The following is a 24719-nucleotide window of genomic DNA, read 5'->3' as shown; positions in this document are numbered from 1 at the left end:
TAAGGGAACTAGAAAAAGAATCATAGTGTTTCATCTCAAAGAACTTGTTCAAATTCCAAGGATCCCTGGTTTACTTTTTTTTCCTTTTTAAGGAAACATGATCTTTAATTCTGTCACCCAAAACATCTTAGATTTTGGCTTTTTAGAACTTTTTATGCATATAAAATTTTTAAAAAGTAGAATCATAACATACAGTCTTTTTGTTTTACTTGCTGTATTTTAGGTATATTTCTTTTTTTTTAATTGAGATATATTTCATATATATAAAACAGTGGTTTTTAATATTCACAAGGTTGTATAACCATCTCCACTATCTAATCCCAGAACATTCCTGTCACCTTTGAAAGAAACACTCTTCCAATAACCAGTCTCCCTTCATTTAATCCTCTCCTAAGCCTTGGCCATCACTAACCTACTTTCTGTCTCTATGGATTTGCCTATTATGGATACTTTGTATAAATAGAATCATATAATATGTGGCCTTTAGTGTCTGGCTTCTTTCACTTAGCATAATGTTTTCAAGGTTCATCCGTGTTGTAGCGTGTGTCAGCGCTTCATTTCTTTTTATGGCTGAATAATATCCCGTTGTATGGATATACCAAATTTTCTTTATTCGTCAGTTAATGGGCACTTGGGTTGCTTCTGTTTTTTGGTTATTATGAATAATGCTGCTATGAACTGTTGTGTACACGTTTTTTCATGAACATATGTTCATGCAAACATATATTTCATATTTCTTGGGTATTGTATTTGTTTGCTAGGCTGCCATAACAAAATACCATAGGCTGGGTAGCTTAAACAACAGAAACTTATTTTCTCACAGTTTTGGAGACTAGAAGTCCAAGATCAAGGTGTCAGTAGGTTTGGTTTCTCCTGAGGCCTCCTGGCTTGCAGATGGCCGCCTCCTCATTGTGTCCTCACCTGGTCTTTCCCCTGTGGGTGCACATCCTGTGTGTGCAGATTTCCTTCCAAAACTTAGTGCAAAGCAACAGTCATATTAGGGCCCACTGTAGTGACCTCATTTTAACTTAATCACTTATTTAAAGGCCCTGTTTCCAAATACAGTTACATTTTGAGGTACTGTGGGTTAGGGCTTCAACATATGAATTTGAGGGGATACAGTTGAGGCCATAATAGGTACCTACCTAGGAGCAGATTTCCTGGGTCATATGATAACTCTGTATTTAACTTCTTGAGAAATCGCCAAACTTTTCCAAGGTGACTGCATTTTATTGATGGCTGATGATGTTGAGCATCTTGTCATGTGCTTATGGGCTATTTGTTTATCTTTTTGAAGAAATGTCTATTCAATTCTTCGTCCATTTTTTAATTATTTATCTTTTTATTGTTGAATTGTAAGAATTCTCAGTGTATTCTGGATACTGGATACTAAATCAGATACATGATTTACAAATATTTTCTTTCATTCTGTGGGTTATGTTTTGACTTTTGATAAAGTCCAATTCTTTTTTTCTTTGGTTGCTTGTGTTTTGGATGTCATATCTAAGAAACTATTGCCTAATCCAAGGTCATGAATTTTTACACCTGCTTTTTTCTAAGAAGTTTTAATTTTAGCTCTTATATTTAGATTATTGATTTAATTTAACTTTTATATATGGCTTGAGGTGGGGGTCAGCATGGTGATATCCATTTGCCTTGGTACCACTTGTTAAAGTGATTATTCTTTTCCCGTTGAATTGTCTTAGTACCTTATTGAAAACCAAATGACCATAAATATATGGGTTTATTTTTAAACTCTAAATTCTATTACATCGATCTATGTTTATCCTTATGCTAGTCCCACACAATCTTGATTATTGTTGCTTTGTAGTACATTTTGAAATTGGAAAGTGTGAGTCTTCCAACTTTATTGTTTTTCAAGATTATTTTGGCTATTGTGGGTTCCTTGCATTTTCATATGAATTTTAGGATCAGTTTATCAATTTCTACAAAAAAGCTAGCTGGGATTTTTATAGAGATTGCATTAAACTTGTAGATTAATTTGGAGAGTATTACAATCTTAATATTAAGTCTTCCAATCCATAGACATGAGATGTCTTTCCATTTATTTAGTTCTTCTTTAATTTCTTTAAAGTATATTTCGTAATTTTCAGTGTACAAGTCTTGTACTTTTTTTGTTGAATTTATTCCTATTCTTTTTGTTGCTATTGTAAATTAAATTTTCTTAATTTTGTTTGTTTATTCATTGCTAGTGCTCTGATTTACTTTAAAAAGTTGTGGTAAAGTACTCATAGCATAAAATTTACCATGTTAATCGTTTTTAAGGATACAGTTCAGTGATGTTAAGTAAAGTTTATTCACATCATTGTGCAACCATTCTCCAGAACTCTTTTCATCTTACCTCATTTACATTTAATTTGAAAGATTTAAATGGCCCCTTAACTCTTTAGCCCTATATGCCATACCTTGTAGCTTCACCTTTCTTGAGCCTGTAATTGAATTCTTTGGTCAGAGTAGGAAGTAAGAGATATGGATAAAGTTCTTTTATAACTATGGAAGACACTAATTTTTTTTTCTTTTTTTGTCTATAAACCTCTGTATGTGTGTGTATTGCAAAAAAGGCTGAAGGTGTTGTACTAAGGATATTCTAGCTTAGTTTTTTTGATAACTTACTGTTACTGAGTCAGTGCTACAAAAAATCAACATTGAGTGGTAAGAAGGCTAGTTTATTGAAACATATGAGTAGCCAGAATGAACTCTGTTGCCTGTAGAGTATGATGGAGTGTGTAGTTGGTTCAGATTTCTCACGAGGACCACAATTAAATCAGGAAAAAATTCCTGCGTGATATGGGAGTGAATGGTTACTTTTGGCACTTGGACTTTGGTCTATTGTTGCCCTACAACAGGTCTGTCTAAGGCTGCAGAGAACTGCCTCAACTCCAGTGTTCTGTGTAGATGTGCTGTAAATATCCTTTTCTGGGGGTCTAAGATATGAAGTTAACATTTGGTAAAATGGATTTCTGTATGCTCTAATTTTAGCATAAAATGTGAAACTCTATTTGGCAAACTATCATCCAAATAGAGTTATATCAAAAAAATAGATTTGGGTGCATTGCATGAACTGATTTTATTCAGCTCTTGATTATGTTTCCTTTGTGCCAGGGCATGTTTCACACTTGGTAACTGACTCATTTAAAGAGAACGAATGGCCAAACTAAATGAGTGTCCTTTTGAGGAGTTTTCAAGTGCATGCATTTCTGATTGGTTTTGTTTGCCTTATTCAGTGGAGAGAATAATTCTTTGTGGCCAATTCCATTTTAAGAGGGTAACGTCGAGTGATTTTTCATAATTTAAAATATGAATGTTTGTATCGATGGAAAATTAGAGCTGAAATCTAGGCTTTTTTCTCTCTCTGGCTCAATCCACTGCTGTCCAGAAAGTTTTGGACAACTGTGCTGTTTTGAATTTTATGTAAATAAAATTTTCTCTTTTAATTTTAAAAAATGACTATTGTGTCATTGTGAAGCAACAAAAAAATGGAGCCATGGTAGAAATAGATTTAAAAAGGGATTTTTTTTCTTTTTGCTTATACAAAGCAATGGAAGAAAGAAGAAAACCTTCAAAATATAGCTGATTCACAGCTGTACTAGTATATATGTATATATAATCAGTTATGTGGAATTTAGTTCAATAAGAAGATATTTACTCATGGTAATTGACATTGTCCCACAGTTTTTGAGATGTTCATTAAGTATATAGTTTAAATATTTTTCAGTTATCGAAACCTTTTGTTTATTTCTTCAATGCAAACTTACATTTTATGAAATCAGCAGATGTACTAACAGTATCTTAAATAATATTAGGGAATATTTTACTGAGAATGGTGGACAGCTGTTCCTCCATCTTCACAGAGCAAAAAGAAATGGATTTAGATTATAGGGGGGGGATTTTGTTTGGACATAAACATAATTCCCTAATATTAGGGACATGAAGACAAATCTTTACAGCTGGTATTTCTTAAAATAATGATACCTAACATTTCATTATTGCTATGTAGTTGGCATTGTGTGAAGCACTTTATATATATTATTTCATTTATTCTTACCCAGTCCTATGATGTAGAAACTACTACATTTCTCATTTTGTAGATGAAGAAACTAGGGCTCCGATAAGTTAAATAACTTAGTAACATTACACAGCTAATTAGTGAGAGACTCAGAGTTTGAAAATAGACCCTCTGACTATAGAGCCTGTGCTCTTAATCACAGTGTAATAGGAAGAGGATAAGCAGGGGTTGTCCATTATATTAAATACTCCCATGGATAATAAATCAATTATAGACAGTAATGGATAACTGAGAATAGAAATAGACACAATGAAGTGATACTATCATGATCTGGTTGAAGAAGTCATATAAGTAAGGATGTGTCCCTGATTTTTTTCATTCTCTATGTAGAAGGTGGTGTGGTTCATATGTGAGCTGTTTATAACAAAATTGGCAAAGTTCAAAATCTTACTGAGGTAAAAAAAGGTTTCTGTAATATATCAAAAACTCAGAAATCAGCAAGAAAGACATTAAGACTCATTTGCATAAATGGAGAAAACAGAGACAGCACAAATACATTTAAGGAATAAAGAAATCTCAGTCTTGTAAGAAATCAAATGCAAATATAACCATAATTCAGTATGAATTTTGCCTAGTAAATCTGCAAAAATTAATGTTAATATCCAAAGTAGGTACTCTTATTTATTGCTGATAGCATTTTAGTGTGTTACTACACCTGAAACCACTATAATATTGTATGCCAATTGTAATTGAAAAACAAATTTAAAAATATTTTTTTAAATAAAAATAAATTTAAAAAACTTTTTAAAGTAGTATTAGAAGAATAAAATGATTCAATCTGTAAATAAATATCCCCTCTTTCCTGGCACTAATTCAATACCTATGAAATGCACATACTTCCTTTTTTAATATATTGAGAAGCATATTTTATAAAGCTAATCTGAAATAGGTAAGCTTTGTTTCAAATACTTTTGTTGTTAACTACACAATATATAGCAATTAACGGCTATTGAGCAGAAATTTGATTCACTATTTTTCTTAAAATTATTAACTAAGAGATATATTTTAATTACCAACCTATCTCAAGCTTAAACTGTATAATAATCTCTCAGTAACTTGATTGTTTATGTATACTGGCCCATAAGAACATGTATATTCTTTATATGTAGTTTTGCCACTGATTTTTCAAACTTGGGAACATAATTTTTAAGTTCATTATTCATCAACCACTGTTACTGACTCTCTGAGATTTTGAGGAAGTATTCTTTATTTCAGAAAACTAAAGAATGATGAAATTGACTTTATTTAATGTGTGATTTCATAGTTTTACATTATAGTTTACATTTATTTACTGTACAGCTGTGACTGGACAAGTATCTTCAGTAATAAACATTATTTTACAGGTATTCACAGTTTTATGTGGAAGATAGCTTTTGCCATTATAATATGTTTAATCATCACTTCTTTGACGGAAAGGTAAGAATTATGACCATTATCTCTTCTCTCGTTGTGGAAGAACAAATTCAGGAGTACCTTCTTTGTTATTTTTCTAAAGTCCTTCAAGATCAAATTGTGGCTGTTTCCCTGTTTATTGACATTTATTTTTGTTCATTCGCTGAGTGTATTGAGCATCGGAGAAGTGATCACATTAGTCCTCTTTTGTGACTTTTAACTGCTTTTTAGATAAAGACCCACTTTTCTTACCAAGGCCCCTGTGGCTCTGTAATCTGGCCCAGGCCACTCTCCAGCCCCTCTTCTCCCTGTTCCTGCTTTGTCGTTTGTGTTCAGGGCACACGAAATTCATCTCAAACTGGTCTTTCTCCAACAGGGGCTTTTACCCATGCTGTTCCCTCTGTGTTCTACTCTCTCTTTGCCTTGGTAAAGTCACTTAATCCCTCAGAGCTCTGTTCCACGTCTTCAGTCTCCCTTGAGCCCCAGACAAGGTCACGTTCTCCTTTGTAGATTTACAATACTGTAGTTAAATAGTTCTGTGGTTAGTATTGTTTGGTGTCTGCCTCCCTGATAAATTTCATATCCCAGTTAGGGGGATTTATGGTTTTATTAAAATAATCCTTTAAAAACAGTGTCAAGAGTGAACCCTAATGTAAACTGTGAACTCTGGGTGATAATGATGTGTCAGTGTAGGTTCATCAACACGTAACAAATGTCCCCTCTGGTGGTGGATGTTGATAATGGAGGAGCCTGTGTGTGTTTTGGAATGGGGCATATGTGGGATTTCCCTGTACCACCTTCTCAATTTTGCTGTGAACCTAAAACTACTCTAAAAAATAGTCTTAAAAAAAGATAGTGGCTTAAAAAAAAAAAGCTGCTTTCAATACGATGTTAATAATGTCACTGGGAATAAAACAACATAGCAGAGCTGATACTTCTACTATTACAAAATAAAGTCTATAAGCAATCAAGTAATCACACCTGACAAGAGATTTTGAATTTGAAAATGTTTTGAAATTATCAAGATTATTTGAAGCATATATGTTTGTATGTGTATATCAATTTTTTTTAAAAATTGCAAACCATACTTATCATATATTGTACTTTAAGATACTAGCTCATGATAGAATGAAAGCCAAGCAAATTCTAAATTGTTGGTTGAGATAGAAAAATGAGTCTCCTGATTTAGTAAGTACAGCCAACGATCTACTCCTCCTATCAGAATCTGTTTAGCATTGTGATACATATTTTTCAGCTGTGATAGCCATGAAAACCAGGTATTGAAATAAATAACAGTTAGAATTAGATGTATTTCTTCATTTCCCAAAGGGCTTATTTAGTGTTGATAATCACTAGGATTTGAAAACTGATTAGATTATCATGAAGGAGAGAAATCGAAAAATCACTTGATAATAAATGTTGAGGGACTCTTCATCTAGGATAGTGGCAGTGGGTTAGAGAGGAAACAAGTAGATTCTGGCATTTCACAGATGGAAACAGGAAGACTTGGCGTAATCATTATGTTGTACACCTGAATTTTAAAAAAAAATCATACCTCATTTAAAAAATAGAAAGACGTGATCAGTGTACTGGGGGAGACATCAGAGAAAGCTGACTTGGTGGTGAGACCTGGATCTGTATTTCACCCTTCGAAACAGAGGGTAGGGAAGTTTGGAAGTGACGTTTGGAAATGTTTTTTGTGGGGCTGGTGGAATGTTGAAGTGGAAGTGTCCAGTATGGCCTCTTGAAACTGTGGGGCCTTGAACTCAGGGGTGCTGTCTGAGCTGGTGGCATAGACAAGGAAGTAACTGAGTTATATTATTGCTTGACGCTGCAGCGGTGGGTCAGGGTCTAGTTAAGTGATTTTAATACCATACCAGGATTTTGCTGCTTATTTTGAATAATAATGAAAAGATAAGTATAAAATTACATTTAAATCCCTAATAGTTGGCTAGCAATTTCATATATTTTAAGAAAGTAACATGCATTCAACCTTTTTTCTAGGAAACTCTATGTAACTTTTATTGGAATTTTATAGAAATACCTTATAAGTTTCTGGAATAAGGGTTTGAATAAGCTGCCAAACCTGAGCTTCACTTACCTTTCCCAGCAGGAAACAGTCATCAGCTCAGGCTGTCCCCTCTCTATATTTTAGGAACAGCCTCTAAATAGCACTGCAACTATAGCGATTGATATACAGAAAACTGTTGCTTTAATGATTTTATTATCGGCCCTTTTTCTACTTCCCAAGATTTTCAGTAGAGGTTACCATCTGCTAGTCAATCACTGAGTATTTGTCTCCTTGGAGCCTGGGAAGGTGTGCAGGGTGCTGCCTTGAGGCTATCCTCCTCTGTCACTGCACATGTGCCCTTTACGGTCTGCTCGATTGAAAAGCAGGAGTTTCCCGCACAGGATTTTTTCATAGTAAATAATAGAGTCTTTTGGATGACAAAAATGTCATATGCCTTAATGGTAAAGGGGGTTAAAGTATGTGTAGAACATGGCTATTTAAAATGCCAAGCATGTTTTTAGTGATGACTGAGATGCAGAAGAGTTGTTACTGTTGACTTTGGTGGCATTAAGCAAGCATGTTTCCCATAGGTGGTCAACGTTAGGGCCCTTAGCAATGCATGACGGGACTTTACGCCATTGATTCTTTAATGTTTTTTAAATCTGGTTAAGCGTTTATTCTTAGGCATAGTTTACTTGTTTATTTTCTTTTTTTCTGCTTTGAACTCTAAAGAATTTGAAGGTTTTTCAATAACATCATATGTACCTTTCGGTCCTTGTTCTCATAGGCAGGTTAAGAAAGTACTAGGCAGCACTTGAAAAATGATTAACCTTCTTGACATACTATCCTTTGCTGTAGGACTTCCAGTAGGAAGTTAATAAAGACTTTCCAAGGGAAAAGGGATTAGATGTTATGCTTTTTTCTCTCATCGGTGTGTCTTCTAAATTGATTTAGTCGTAGAACAATATATATTTTATTATAAAGTACATATAGGTTTATTAAAGTTCAAAATACCATTAAACTTTAAAATCTTATGCCATTTTGTATGAGTATTGATTTGCTTTTATAGGTAAATATGTATTTGAAAACTACTACAAAGTCAGATGACTAGAGTTAGTATTATAGATATATCTCTTATTAACTTCTCCCAAAGCAAAAAATGATAAATATCTTAGACAGTAGTTGATGTTAAATTTGCAATTATTTAAAATACTTCAACCAGGTTGTTGGGAAAATATGTTAATAGCATGGTTTCATGGCCTGGATAAGTTTTGTTATTTGTCAGCTTTCATTTATTTACTTACCTATGTGTTCAAATATGTCTATCATTTACCTGGTACTCAAAAACGTGTGCTTGTTTAACTGGTAATTTGTAGCTCTTATTAAACTGAACTCATGGCAGTGGATAAACTAGACAGAAAAAAACTGCCTTACTCATCTTTGTGTCTCTAGTGTTTAGCGCAGTCTCTGCTTCTGTTTGTTGAATTGAATTTAGCATTTTAGATAGTCTTCATGGGTAATGAGTTTCTCTCTTTTAGGTTACTAAATTTAGTTTTTTAATTTAACCATTTGAAATGTGTAGTCCTTTGATAGTGATGGTATTTGAATTTGCAGTTTTAAAAACCTGCTTATCAAGGAACGCAAAGATAAAATCTTATAAGGGCTGAATGAGAAAGGCTTCAGGATGTCAGTGAGGGACTCTGGGATGGCAGGATGGGTGAAATTTCAGTATGAAGGGTGAAACTGAGCCTTATGCATTCTCCTCCACATAGGAAGTGCCTCCCTCTAGTCCTAATTTAGAAATGAATTCTTATTTATTCCAGGCTGCCCTTGAAGTATGCAGAACATTTTTACAGGAAGATAAAGGTGAAGGAGTCATTATGGTGACAGATCCTCCTTTTGGTGGCTTGGTTGAACCTCTGGCTGTTACATTCAAGAAGTTAATTGCTATGTGGAAAGAAGGTCAAAGCCAAGGTGTATAATTTATTACTTACTGCAAAATAAATATGTATCTATATATTTACTTCCTGTCAGATGTTAGTGATCTCAGTGAACCAGAGCATTGATAAAATATATTTGCCTTGGGTTCTTGTCTTTTTTTTTTAAAAAAAAAAAACAGGTTTATTCGATAATGTGTCAATTGTCATCATGACATACTTTATATTATCTTAATAATGTGTTTTTAAATGGCTTTATAGGTAAAATATATATATACTTTTTTTTTTTTTTTGGTGGGAATAAAGGACATTATGAAGAATAGCAGTGAGTTGTCACTTATTTAATAAGTATTTACTGAATGGCTACTGTGTACCAGATACTGTTTAGGTGCAAGGACCAGAGTAGTGAACAAGACAGACACACATCTCTGCCTCATGGACTTTACAGTCCCTGTTCCTAAAGTCCTGCCCACATCTCTAAATAAGAGGGCACCCAACTTCTGGCCCAGAGCTCTAAACGGGGCCAAGATTTGGGTGGAAAAGTGAGACATCCAGTATCCTAACTGTGGTTACCAGTGAAACAGATACGCGGTCCTGGACGTGGGTTAATGGCTGAGGGTTATTCCGCAGTGTAAAGTGGCTTAGGACTTCAACGTATTTCATATAATTATCTTGTTACTCTGTACAATCATATTTTTAGTTTCCAGCTTGCAAGTTGATAAATTATAAGAGTGTTGAGAATTTGTGATCGCGCTTCTCCATTAATAGTGCTACATAAATAGTGTGCCTTGGGGACAGAATGCAAACGGAATCTAAAACATAACTCGTAGTGTTAATTAAGTATTCCACTTATTTTCTGTTCTTAAGTCACTTATCAGAGTGGATGAAGTATGTTATTGGGAAGTGATAGAAAGCTCTGTGGGCTTGATTCCGGTTCCGCCATTTACCAGCTGCATGAGCTTGAACCAGTTACTTAAATCACGCAGCTTCGGTTTTCCCTTCTGTAAAATGGGACTATTAATATCTAACTCTAGAGGTTATTAAAAGGAGATAATTTATAGGAAGTACCCAGCATTGTGCTCAGCCTATATGAGGCTCTCTGTAAATAATAGCTGTGTTTCCTGCCTCTCATAAAAATTAATTTCACACTTTTTTGTTAATATCTTTGCTTTTCCATACACTATAGCGATATGTATGTAAATATGCATTTACGTACCTTTTTATCTGTGTTTGGATATAAAAGAACATTCCCATTGCTGTCGGGAAAGGTAAGGTTGTAAATGTCACTGTGGTAAACACTTTCCTTTTGTATGATTTAAATGTATTGAATGATTGCAGTTTCTCTTGATACCAGAGTTTTCTAGTTATAATGTTTTATTTTTTCTTTAATATCAATTTCTTATTTTCTTTCTTCCTTTTTTGTGATCCATTAGATAACAATCACAAAGAACTACCCATTTTCTGGATTTTCCCCTATTTTTTTGAATCCCGAATTTGTCAGTTTTTTCCAAGCTTCTGCATGCTGGATTATCAGGTATAGTAAATATTCTGTCTTCTGGCATGGTTGGGGAATGGATAATTAGCTTAAATAAATAATCTGATAAAACTGTTCATTGATTTTAGTTAATGAAATACTATAAGCTATATTAAACACTGAAATTATACCTTATATAGCTTAGTCCAGTGGTATCTAACATGTCTGTGATCCCTAGGGTGCTTATTAAAAATAGAGATTCTTAGGTACCAAAATAAACCAACTAAATCAAAATCAGAAGGTAAAGCCCCAAGAAAAAACATTTTACCTGGCTTCCCAGGTGATTCTGAGGTGCAGGTATTATCACCAGAAGATTTCGTAGCACCCCAGCATCATCATTGTTTACTTGGGTTTTCTCTGTTCAGAGGTTGTAGAGAAGTAAATCGCGTTTTCTGGTCAGTGCATTGCCATGTACACTTCATTGTGCAACTCAAGGTGCCAGGAGTTCTAAGGAGAGAGAGGTTGCCCAAGGTCGTGGGGCATCAGAGAGGCAGAAATGTTAGTCTGTGTGTGAGTGTGCGTGTGCTGATGCAGGGCGGAATTGACTAGCCCTCCTTCATGTCTCTGCCCAAGGCCCTGGGAACCTCCCATGGGTGAGAAGAGACCCTGGAGACCATGGTGGCTCCACCCTGCCCCTCAGCTTGTTCTTCTGTTTTAATGTCCACTTTCCTTGGGTGCTGAAGCTAACCCTGTTGTCTCTGTTACTATGTGTGGTCATCAGGTGGGCACTACTTCCTCTTTTGTAATTATAATTTTCTATTTGAGTTTTCCGAGCAATTGACTAGCCTCTGATGAAGGCTTTTCATCCCTAGAACTGTAAATGTATTCACTAGTAGTTCCAAGCTAGCACTTGGTTCTGATCCTCCTAATTATTTCATTCATCGGCTATGTTATCATTCTCTTTTTTTTGGACTTATAGGTTGCTTCCGCCTTTAAGGTACTACAAATAACCCTGCCATAAACATCTTTTATTCATATAATTCTTTTCATATCTTACATAACTTAAATGAATTCCCAAAACTAAAATAGAATTCTAAAAATTACATTATCAAATTTAATGGACACATTTTTATGACTATTGAACTATATTAATAGGTTCCTTTCCAAAACTGTGTAACACAAGCCATTTTAACCTTGATGTTTTGAACTCTGCTTTAGGCAAAATCCATATCATAATTATTCTTAAAGCTGGTTTACTTTCCTTTTTAGGGTACCCAGTTTTCTATTTCTTGTCTGAGGGATGCTTCTAGTATTGACATTAGCAATGCAGAGTTAGCTGACATACCCAAGGCTGTTAACTAAGTAAACTAGTTCCAGTTTCCAGGAGCATCTGCTGCTTTTGACAGTGAATGATCACCTAGTACAATGCTCGGTACAGAGTAGATACCCTACATGTTGAATCAATAACTGAATGAAAAAAGAGCATGAACTCTGGATTTGAAAAGGAACTGAGTTTTAATCCTGGTTCTGTCATTTACTAGCTAGGCACATTTTATGTAACTCCCTGAAGCTCATCTTGCCTGTTATATGAGCATAGTTATAATATATCTGCCTCATAAGGTTTTAAGAATTATATGAGATAATTCATTAAAAAGGCTTAGCCTAGGCCCTGACACACAGCAAGTATAGAGTCAAGGTTATTGCTATCAGCATTGTCGTAACCATCACTATATTGTCATCTTTCAGATAGTCTCAAGGTGGAGGTAAAACTCTCTTCAGGTCCTTTTTTTGTACAGTATCTGAGACATTAAAATTGCAAAATACGAAGTCCCTCAGAAAACTGTTTCATCTACATTTAGAGAGAAGTTTTCACTGTGGACAAGAGTTCGAAATGGTGAGGAGGCAAAGGCAGATCCAGAATAAAGCAGATGAGAAAGGTTAATGTAGAGTAGCCAATTACTGTTTGTTTAGACAGCCTGTATTACTAGGAAGGAACTTTTGGAAATACTGGAGTTTTAGTTTTGAGAAATAGTTCCAAGGTCCAAGCTTATTGGAAATAATTATGTAATTCAATGTATTGGTGAAAAGGCTCTAATTAGGTTATGTTTATTGGACAGGGTGAAAAGTAGTCATTTCGATAAAGAGAAAGCCAACTTTTGAAAAGAAAAATTAGGAAAAAATCTATGAAACAAAAAAAAACTTGTTTTTCATGACTCTTACTGAAGATAAGAACACTACTGCCCATGACAAGCTCAGTTGGAGAAATTGACTTTACCATATCTCCTTGTGTATTTATTAACCTTATTTGTTGTACCTCCCCTTCGATGGTTTTTCAACTTAAAAAAAATTTCTCTGGACTTATTATCCTTTCTGAACCTTTTGCTTTTTCTTTCTTTTGTTACTGTAACCTCACTTTGTGGTAACTTTTATATTAGCCTTCATCAAATAAAAATTCGAAAGTCTGTTCTACTTCACAGCTCTTTTCCCATAGACCTTGATTAATCCTTCTTTCTGACATGGCCTAAGATGATGATAAAACCCTAGATCACAATGAAGTTTAAAAAAAAAAAAGCCAGTAAATCTCTTTTTGAAATACTTTTCAGATAAGAGCAAGGTGGAAATGCTACAAAATCTTCATAAAATATAAACGGTGTAGACTCTTGTGTGTTAAAGCACTTGAATAGTGCAGAATAAAACAATTTTCGAAGACCTAGAAACCCAAGAGTTTTGTTAAGGGTAGATTAGAAAGGAAGGATGTGATAATGAAAAGAAATTCTGATTTAGAGTCAGAAGTTTGAGTTCTACACTGCCTTTTAGAGGCTATTGAATCATAGGGGAAGTCACTTTATCTTTCTAGGTCTCTGTTTCCTTACCAATAAAATAAAATGATTGAACCAGAAAAGGGATGGCAGATAAATTTCACTTTTAGCGCTAATCCTGATAAATTGGTAATGACTTTCTGGAGAATTTGTTGAGAATACTCAGGCTCAGTGGCAGAGAGTAGTGTAACTGATTAGCGATGGCCTTCACAGGGTCAGGGTCAGGGAGCGATGGCATTCAACTCTTACATTTATTGTATCTCAGCTAGATCATCTCACTATCTTCTACCTTAAACATATATGATCTCTTGTTTCTACTTCATCTGGGACATTTGTCTGGAGTCTTAAAGGTTGAGTTCTTTGCTTTTGGTTTGTTTTTTTTTAAGATAGCTTTCAAAAAATCATCCTGTATAGAAAACTGTTTTTCAAGGCTAGTTTCATGTTCAGAAAGCAAGATATTTTGACAGCAGTTTCCAATGATTGTAAATTAAAAGATGGCAACTGAAATTCTTAAAACTCAGTATATAATAAATGTAAAACAATTCAATAGATTTGGAGTGACAAGGAGGATAATATATATATTATATATATTACACATATGTAATTATAATATAATATATAATAACATGTAATATATATCACATATATAATTATATATTATATATATACTTTATGGTAATATATTTACAGTAATTTAAAATAAGAGATTACATGGGGTATGGAGAATACAACTGAAAGACCTATTGTGATAGAAATTGGTTGATAGAGCTGAAGAGTTCACTTGGGATCTTTTGAATATACTGAAATTAAACATAATCCTTAGGGAGTTAGGAAAATATAAGTACTCTGTTTTATTTAATCTTTGTTTTCTGGCCTGATGTCTAGAACATAGTAGGTGCAAAATATATGTTTGTTGACTTGAATGTCTTGGTTTCTGTATAACTAGTTTCAGTCTCATGTTACAGAAGAAATTTGCGTAGAGATAAAATTAAAAGTTAGGAAGTACAGAGATTTTGTGCTTTCCCTCATTTCTATACAGTACTTCATCACATTAATCAGTTCCATGGGAGAAATTTTCTATTTGAGAATGCCTCTCATCATCATTGTGAGTGAAATGTCAGGGATAATGATGGGAAAATGGTGTATCAGCTCTACCACTAGTGATATGCAATTTGCAAAATTGTGTTTGCTTTACAACGGTTCCATAGGAGGTTTATTTGTGTGGATGAAGCTATGAAATATGGATGTATGTTAGAGGTACATTAATTTACCCTAGCAGCATGCATTTTACATACCATATGTTTATAGTTAATTAGCACAACAAACCCGCATTTAAAAATAATAATAATCTCAATTAGGTTATGCAAAATCAAGCAATCAACCACCTTCCTGACACATACATTTTCTGATTCCTTGGGTAACCATAAAGAAATTGTTCTTTTTCTCCCTCCCTTCCATCTGCTATCTATTATATTGCATGGAATATTCCATTTGCTAGAAATCTTTCTAAGATACTCTTTTCCAACATTTGAAAAATCTTCTTAAGGTTCTTGGGAAGAATTTTTTTTCTTATGACGCTCATGAATGTTTGGAATACCTTTGTTGAATTTAATAAGGTGCCATATATTTATTGAGTCCATAGAGAAGTACAATGGGGAAAAATGATGAATTTAAGTCATTTTAAAAGAAAACTATTTAAAGTACTATTTTAAGGTGATTTTGAAGTAAAATCTACTTTTGTATCTTAGCCTCTAATAGGTAACGTATTCATAGAATTTTAAAGTTGGAAAGAAACATAGAGGTGAATATAGGCTAACTTCCCAGTGTAATAATCCTCTCCACTAAATTCATGACAAGAAGTCATCTAGCCTCACTTGACTGCTTTCAGTGAGCAAAGTCCTACAGCCTAACAAGGCAACTCAATTTATTTAATAGCTCTAATCGTTAGAAAATTTTCTCGTATTGAGATAAAATATGCTCCCTATTAACTTCTAACCATTGGTCCTACTTCTGTTCTCCAAAGCAATAAAGGATAAGTCTAATTTCTATTCCACATGACACCCCTTCAGTTATAAAATAGCTATCAGATCCTCCCAGTCTTCTTTTTTCTGAATAAACACCCATATGTTAAACTCTAAATCCTATTCATTTTCATTACTTTCAGTGGAAATTAACTGGTTTTATTAATGTCTCTCTTAAAATGTAGTCTGAATGCAGGGCTTCAGATGTCATCTGACCTCATCCTTTCCTTGTTTTGGTATTACACTTCTGTGTAGGCCAGCTGTGAGCCCGTGCCAGCTTTTTAAGTTATGCTAGACTGTGGCCTCACCATACTGACAGTTAACAGAACCCCCAAAAGTTTTTTCATACCGTCCCTTATTTAGCTGAGTCTCCCGACCCCATACTTTTTTTTCTCCACTGCTGGAACTTGTTAATCAGTCTTCCTGAATTTGTCTACCTATAAATTTAGGAGGCTTTGGGAGGGCCATGGAGAGAGCTTAGGAGTCTCCCATGAAAGGCCCCCCTTTCCATTGTCTTTAGGTCCTTACATTTTTGTGGCTTGCTAGCTTGTGAGCCAGTTCTGTTGTCACTTCTTTAAGAGTATTCTTGTTTAGAATCTAAATGATTAATTACAACCTATTTGAAAATTGGGCTCTACCTGTATTGACCTCATAAAAATCTCATGGTATTCTTGTGGATAAGCTAAAACAGTGGTTCTCAAATTTCAGTGTGCCAGGAGGGCTTATTAAAAATACAGATTGTGAGGCCCCACCCTCAGAGTTTCTGCTATATTAGGCCTTAGGTGGGTGATAACTTGCATTTCTAACAAAATCCCAGGTGATGTTGCTGATGCTGACACCACACTTTGAGAATTACTGATCTAAAGAAAGATGGACTAAGTGGCCAGATGAATTCATAATAGGTTTAAAACCAAGTTGAAAACGTGTATGGATAATAGAGTGGTTGGGGGAGGAGACAGGAGCAAGAAGCCAAAGAAATCGTGCTTCTTAGCTTTAGTTTACTTTCGAGATAATCTGCTGAAACTGAAAGTCAAGTTAGGGATCTTGAGAGAGCTGTAAATGTTTGAAATAGTCATTGTGGGGAGAAGAACTGTAGTTATGGGTCTCTCTTCAGTTCCATCTGTCCGTCTACCTCTACCATATGCCAGGCCCTGAACTCAGTGTTTACATATATTACCTCATTTAACCTTCATAGCAACTCTAAGGTCCCCTCCTTTTCCACTTGAAAATCATGCGTACGGGCTTAAGGTCACATAAGAAGTGAGGGGCACAGCCACTGTCTGGCCTGTGCTCTGTCAAATAGTGACTGGCAGAAGGCCAAACTGAGTCCGTCCTGATACTTGGTGAAATGAAAAGGCGTGTAGTGAATTTCACACAGACAGAATGAAAAGCTGCAACCAAGCTGGCACATGTCTTCAAAGGTGAAATGTTTTAATGTCAGAGCTAAATCTAATTACATAATAGCCTATCTTGTAAAGTCTATTGTATTATATAAAAGATTAGAGTTGTTCTTAGAACCAAGCAATGTGAATTTGTTATAAAAAAATTTGCCATTTTTATAATGAAATTTTACTGTCACAGAGGCCTTTCTGAGGCTATTGATTAATAAGTAAACTTTTGCTTTTAAGAATTTCTTATTAAATACTTCAGTTTAATTTGTATCTTGGCATCAGGTCATTCAGTTATTGGTTAAAGAATGTTAATGAATGTTGACTCATTTGATTAAACTTTCTTTTTAAATTTTTAAAAATTTTTTAGGTAGATTACGATAATCATGCACTTTATAAACATGGAAAGACGGGTCGAAAACAGTCTCCTGTGCGTATTTTCACCAATATTCCACCCAACAAAATAATCCTTCCTGTTGAAGAAGGGTACAGGTAAGATTACAGTGGGACCTTGAAATACACAGGTCATTGAAAATAAAGTTCCATATAGCTAACATTAAAATGCTTTTTAATATTGACTCATGTAGTTCTTCTGTTACTTTTAACTTTGGCCCGTAATTTTATATTGAATTGAATTTGGATTAACATCCAATTTTTGTAATGAGTGCCCCCACAAACTTTTATCTACTCTGTGAATCTCAATAAGTATACGCAGCTGATTTCTCCAAGTCTGTCTTTCCTCCTCAGATTTTGCCCTCTGTGTCAGCGATACGTTTCTCTAGAGAATCAACACTGTGAGCACTGTAATTCTTGCACATCCAAGGTATAGGTTTCTTTAAAATACATTTTTTATTCAAATATGTCAGTTATTTTAGTTTACTGGTTTCATTACATTCGTTTAATGTTATTTTGTTAATATTTGTATTAATATATTATCATTTATTATACTTCGGTATAGTAGTTTATTTCTAATTATAGAGTACAACAGACTTTTAAAAATACCTCGGTGAACAAATGGGTCTTCTGGTAAATTAAGCCTGAAACATCACTGAGCACAAAATGATAAAATCGAAGCCGTCTTACTTTGGGCACATCATAAGAAGACAGGATTTGTTGGAAAAGACAATCATTCTGGGGAAAATAAAAGGCAGCAGGAAAAGAGGAAGACTAAATATGAGATAGATTAACTCCATAAAAGAAGCCATAGGTAGGAGTCCACAGGAGCTGAGGAGGGCTGTTGAGGACAGGACATTATGGATGTCACTCATTCGTAGGGTCGCCAAGAGCAGAGCCAACTCAATGGCATGTAACACAGTTGGCTTCATCATCATTAACAATTATTTGAATTCATTTTTGTATAGTACTGCTATATAAAATAGATATGACTGCTGAAATTACTAGTATTTCAAATAAAGCACTGAATTTTGTGGAGGACAGAATTACAATGTTTCGAATAAGGTGTTGAACTATGAGATACCATCACTGTTTTGAAGAAACTATAATTAATAACGTCTTGTGCATTTTTTATGTGCCAGGCCCTTTCGTAAGAGCTGCCCATGAACTAAGTCATTCACCGCTCACAGTAGCCCTAGCAGATGGTGCGGGTCCTCTTCGCTTTCTAGGGATGAGGAGGGGCTGCCCGGGACACACCTCCTCTGTGTTTAGGGAGGTGGGATCACCATTAAAGTTGCTCTGTCATTTTAACTACGTCCAGTCAGAAAGAAACGTGAAGTTTAGTTTGGCCGATAAGCACATGTTATTTTTCAAAGAGAAAGGGTGTATTTTTATAACTATTAGAAAGTACATTTTTCATAACTTTATAATTTTATCACTGGTTTATACTAGCTTTTAATTATGGTAACCCATCTGATTACATATATTTTTAATTCATTTAGAAATTATCTGTATATCGTTCATTTTAAAAAATGATGCCCAAATCATAAAAGTTCAAAATGAGGAAGACAAAATTTTATTTTTTAGAGATGCACACATATTGGTGAAAGTAAACAAGGAAGTGGCCATCACAAAACTTCAATATTTGTCACTAAGCTGGGCAGGAAGGGGACTGGCTCAGGAAGGGGCATGTGGGGCAGCGTCTGGGGCTGGTGGTACTCTTTCTTGACCTGTGGGGTGCGTCACTGTTTACTGATGTGTTTCATGCATTTTTCCATATGTTTTACTTCACAGTTTTAAAATTACCTCAGTAGTAACCTATAATCTCTTTCTAATTACATGAAATTCTCAAATATGAATTTTATTAAGGATTGTGCCAGATAGACGCATAAAAATTATAAATCATTAATTCTCTTGAAATTTTCATTGAGCCTTTCCTTATGCAGATTGCTTTGCTCTACCTGGAATGGACTTTCAAGATCATTTACAAAAATCCCCTTGTTTTAGAGTTAAGGAAATTGGGGCCCACCAAGAAGTCATTGATTTGAGTGGAGAAAAGTATAAATTAAAATCAAAGTATGTAATTTTGAAGCCCAGGAAAGTGAGAAATAAGGAATTAATAATTTATACAGATTTTAATAAGACATTTTAATTTTTAATTGTGGGACTTGATTTTTAATGACAAATTAAACATAATTTAAAAATTGTTTTTGTAGGATGGCAGGAAATGGAACCATTGCTTTCTCTGCAAAAAGTGTGTAAAGCCTTGTAAGTATTTAGAATTAATATTTGAGAGCCTATGAAAACATTTGGGTTTTTTTTTCATTTTAGTAGGATTTTAATTTAACTGTATTTATAAAAGAAAAAAATAATATAGAGACCTGCATGAATTTGCTTGCTTTTTAATTTTTACAGCTACCAAAATGTACATTTTCTCCTTCATAGAGAGACATGACTACTAACACGTTTCAGTGTGGCATTTGGTTTGGCTTATTTTAATAGGGCTTTGTGTCACCCAGCTAGCTCCCAGTGTGTTAGTGGCTCTGAGATCATGACTCATTGGAGGAAGGCTAAATTTGTTGCCACATATTAGAAAGAAGTTAGCTGTTTTATGAGAGATTCCAGTCTCTTAACTTTGGCCTCTTTAGCCAAATTATAACCAGCTATGCAAACCAATCACAATATTTGAAGTAAACATTATTCATGCTTCCCTATCATAAAGGTTAATCAAATGAAAAATTATATTAATGAACCTCCTCTAAAACTTAATTTATGTTCTCCAGCCTGGATCCACTGCAGCATTTGCAATCACTGTGCTCTTCCAGATCATTCTTGCGAGGGCCCTAAAGACGGCTGCTTCATTTGTGGTGAATTAGATCATAAACGTGGTACTTGTCCTAACATCTCTGCATCTAAGAAAGCTAACAAGTTAGTTGAATTCTTTTACTTAGCAGAAAAAATATTTTCCATGTATGGTTTTATACAGAGCAATCCACAAAATTATGCTAGTTATAGGATTCAGAAGTGATAAATTAATTGTTCTTTTCAGTGTAATGTATTTGCATAGATGGGGGAGGGAGGATATAAAGATGAGTCAAATAGCCTAAAATTTTACAAACTATAAAGTGGAAAGTGAGTTTATATCTCCTGTGGTTCATGTGAAATTATAATTTATGGGATTAGAGTTCAGGCTTTATTGAAGGACATGATGTTTAAGTCAGGACAAATCAGATGTAAACACGTGATAGCAGGTAGGGATGGAGAATCATTTCAGATGGAATGGCATGTGTAATTTCACACATTGGAAAATGAAGTTATTTCAGACTTCTAGAAAAATATGTAGGTACATGTAACAATTTAAGTATTTAAAGTTTTAATTTTTACCCTCTTTTTCCCCCCTATGATAATTTCCCATCTCCCACCAATACTGGGCATTGGTTATAACTCAGAGCAAAGTTATACCAAAGATAATAGCATATTTAGGAAAGCCATTGCTGTTTCAACTAAGCTACCTTTAATGATTATACTTCATTTTAAACTAAAATGGATAATGGGTATTGAGTTCCCTTGTTTTATTGATATGAAAACCAGAGAGTCGAGTTAGCATTACTTGAAAATTTAGATCAAGATAAAAATTTTGAGCTATCATGTGACTTGTGATTTAAAAAAATCTATTAGTATTAGAAGTATCCGATTCTTTGGTTTTTATGATTGTATTGGAATTCTTTCCCATTTGTTTATTTTATTTTTTTGGTCAGTGAAAATTTATTTTTTCCATTGAATTCCAGCCATTTGACTGCCTTTTTCATACTGTTTTATCAAACTTACTTTAAATAATTATTTCCACTAAGTAATGCAAGAAAGAAGTGGAATTTTTAAAATTAATTAAAGAGGTGTATTGAAGAATCTTATGAAATATTTTTCCTAAGAAACCTTCAAGAATAGAATACAACGTAATAAACTACTGGTCTGGAATTGTTGCACTATTTGCAGTGTATTTCCGGTTTCAGACAGGACTTAGTAACGTGTTCAACCTTTGATTCTGTGATCCTATGATACATGGAAAGTGAATTTGCATTTTAGTAAAATATTGTGGGCTCTTCATTGGTCCTTAAATAGCCCTGGCTAGTCTGTTTGGTAGAAATACATTGTTTTCATTGAGGGAAACTGTCTAGTATTTTTTAGTACTAGATTTTATCAAGTTTAATTCAAAGCACAAATCTCTTAGAATACGGTACTTTCTTCTCTGAGAAAAATTGCTAAACTCCTGTTAATAGTTATCTTTTAGTATTGCTTTTTTTTAAAATAATGAAATTGACAATGCAAAATTTTTTTTCTGCACAATAGAGAAAATAATTTTAATAAGCCTTGTTAGCATATATGGCATAAAAATATCTTTTCATCTTATGTATTTTACTGCTCTCATATTAATTGGTTTTCCCTTAGTTTCCTTTGGTTGCGAACTAGAATGACGCTGGCTCCCTCTTGTGGTTAAAGCTCATTTTATCAGTTACATAAATATCTATAATTTAGATTTTAGAGGACAAATACTAGGTCAGTTTAATTTTAAGGCAAAATAATACAATTGCTTTATTTTCAATCAGTCATCACTGTTGAAAAACTTTATGTCTAGAAAGTTTTAGGTATTCATATTACCAGTGAATATTTTCTTTGTTTCTGTTTACTGTATCCTTTAGTGAAATCTGGTTCATGTTTAGTTATTATGAGTAGATAAGCCAAAGAAAATTTGTTAAAAAATTTTGTATGCAGGCATGCATAGCTTCACTGACTTTGCTATAAAGAGATTATACTTCGTTAAATTTGCTAAATCATCACTTATCAGGACATTATCCTACTTTTTAAAAAATGGCCGGAGGGAAAGGAGATTTATATAATGTGCACAAAACGGTATAAAGATGACTGTTTTGTTTTATTAATTGGTAGGATACTCCAGTCCACAGTACAAAATCTAAATATGGAAAAATTTAAACTTGCCCAGCAAAATTCTGAATAAGTCATATGGAGCTACTAATACTTATTTAGTGACTACTATATGCTTAACATTTTACATAGCTGAATAATTTTTAGTAGAATATGCAGTGTCAAGGTAATTAAGAGCACAGGTTCTAGAATCAAGTTGGTTCTGCCACTTTCTTGTTGAATTTCATAGATTCAGTTTCTTCCTCTAAAAATGTTGGAGGGAAGAAAAGGGAAAGATGCCATCTGCCTTGTCTCAGTCTCCTAGCTCCTTGAAGTTAAAGGTTATACCCATTTATTTTTGTTATTCTCAGCACTGAACATACATGCTAATGAACCAGAGAGAGGCCTGAGTTTGGTCCACTGGGGATTATATACTGTTTATGAAGCTCCTTTCCCAGGTTTTGGTCCTGGGAAGATCGAGAATAAGCTTTTCCCTGGGAGCTGTGGTTTAGGAGAGTGAACCTTACCACTGATAGTGCTGCGCAGCCATGGAAAGGTTCCAGGTGTGCCAGTGCTGGCAGCCCCAACCCATTCCTTGGTTCTGCTAGCTTGCCGAAAAGGAATGAACAGACCAGTAATTGCTCTCAACTATAGACTGACTGTAACTTAGTTCAGAGAGCACCAGAAGCAAAAGATCTGTTTTCCTCTGGCGTGGGTTAGTGTTCTTAAAGGGTGAGTTTTAACTTGTTCATTTTGAAGCTAGTCTTCAAGAAAACAGAGACCACAAAATGTGGACATCCTGTATGGCACTCATCAGGACTTTTATATCTACCGCAGCAAGGAAAATTAGCCTTGCGACTTATGAGATGGGCCTCTTTAAGTGTTGTCAGTTTTTTCTGTTGTGCTATTTCATTTTTCTACCTCTGCGAACTGCCAGAATGTATCGTCCTTTTTCTGAAAAATGTAATTCAGGGGTTTGGAGATTGAAGTGCTGAGTTGAGCAGTACAGATATTAAAAAAAAAAAAAAATCAACAAAAAATCTCCCAACTCATTGGCTTGACTATTTACCTCTGTCTTGTATTTGTCCTGAATAGATTGTTCTAAATCTTTAGTAACCGTCTTCCAAAGAATATTTTTTTCCTCAAACATTTTGCTTGGTCAGGCCTCTGATTGTCTTCTTTTTATTACGGTTAGGATTCGAAGGATTTATGCTTATAATATAGTAAATTCTTTCCCTTCTGTTTTCTTATTTGGTTAGCTAGTTAATTAAACTTCAACCTAATTGCATTATTCACTGTGCTCGTTCTACAAAATAATTTAGCACTTTGTTTTTCAGAGCCGTCAGAAAGCAGAAGCAAAGAAAAAGTAATAAGATGAAAATGGAGACCACTAAAGGACAACCCATGAATCATACATCTGTTACAAGGAAGAAGAAAAGGAGAGAAAGAGCCCATCAATATCTCTGCTCTTAAATGTCCAGTGACTTGAGAATAAGAAAGATTTATAGTCCAGCCTTTGATGCCATTTTCTGAAAGTGCCATACCGGACTTAAATCCTGTCGCTTTCAAAGGTGTGCCCCTTTCTAAGCTAGATAATAGGCAGGTGGTATTTGCTGGTTTATGGACCCCTCAGCAGCGTCTCTGGAGACCTGGAGATTTGTTCCATTCTTGGCTCTCTCTCTGTCCTTTTTCTCTCTTTAAATCTCTTCCAATCGTATTATTTTAGCCTCTTTTATCTGAAAAGTGTACATACAGCATTCTTTTGCAGAGTCCAAAGAAAATGAAAACCTAAGGTTTTGTTTATATTATATAAGTGTATGTTAAATAAGATAAATATTTTATATTAAATATTCAATATTGTACAATGGCTTAAACCCCATGTCAAGAGAAGTATAACGTACAATTATTTTTAGAGAGAATCTGAAGGTGATGTAAAGAATTTTGACAAAGGTAGTCCAAAGATATAAAGATTATAATTATGGTTACATTATTATTAAATATTTATTTTTCAAATACTTTTTACAGTTGTCCTTTGATGGTATAGAATCGCCTAAATGTTTTTTGAATGAGTAAGTTATTCAGAATTAGGACTTGCTCTGTTATTTTTTGTCTTTTAACCTAGGCTGTAAGTTTCTGTCTATAAAAGCAGTGTAGAAGGCAGGATAGTTTGGAGATTAAATCTCCTCATTCCTATTCTAACACTTTCTGGCTGTGTGTCCTAGGCCAGGTCATTCACTCTTTAGAAGCCCCTGTTTCTTCATTATCATAATGGGGATA

The 24719-nt window shown here is 34.3% G+C and overlaps 1 protein-coding gene across 4 annotated transcripts in view; it reads left to right on the top strand.

The window, feature by feature from the left end:
• ZCCHC4 (zinc finger CCHC-type containing 4) overlaps positions 1–24462 on the top strand; it is a 38539-nt gene extending 14077 nt beyond the window's left edge. For 2 of the 4 annotated variants that reach the window (XM_039838060.1, XM_039838059.1), the window contains exons 6-13: positions 5431–5503; positions 9314–9464; positions 10861–10961; positions 17500–17621; positions 17877–17952; positions 19739–19790; positions 20306–20450; positions 23780–24462. In XM_039838060.1, the coding sequence (XP_039693994.1) occupies positions 5431–5503; positions 9314–9464; positions 10861–10961; positions 17500–17621; positions 17877–17952; positions 19739–19790; positions 20306–20450; positions 23780–23915 (856 nt within the window). In that variant the 3' untranslated portion in view covers positions 23916–24462. The remainder of the gene's footprint in view (positions 1–5430; positions 5504–9313; positions 9465–10860; positions 10962–17499; positions 17622–17876; positions 17953–19738; positions 19791–20305; positions 20451–23779) is intronic. The other 2 variants (XM_039838061.1, XM_039838062.1) reach the window with 2 other exon arrangements.
• Positions 24463–24719: the final 257 nt, after the last annotated feature.

The sequence above is a fragment of the Pteropus medius genome, unplaced genomic scaffold (assembly GCF_902729225.1).
Source record: "Pteropus medius unplaced genomic scaffold, Ma_sr-lr_union100, whole genome shotgun sequence".
NCBI lineage: Eukaryota > Metazoa > Chordata > Mammalia > Chiroptera > Pteropodidae > Pteropus > Pteropus medius.
The sequence above is the reverse complement of the archived record's forward strand: the minus strand, read 5'-3'. Positions and strand labels throughout refer to the sequence as shown.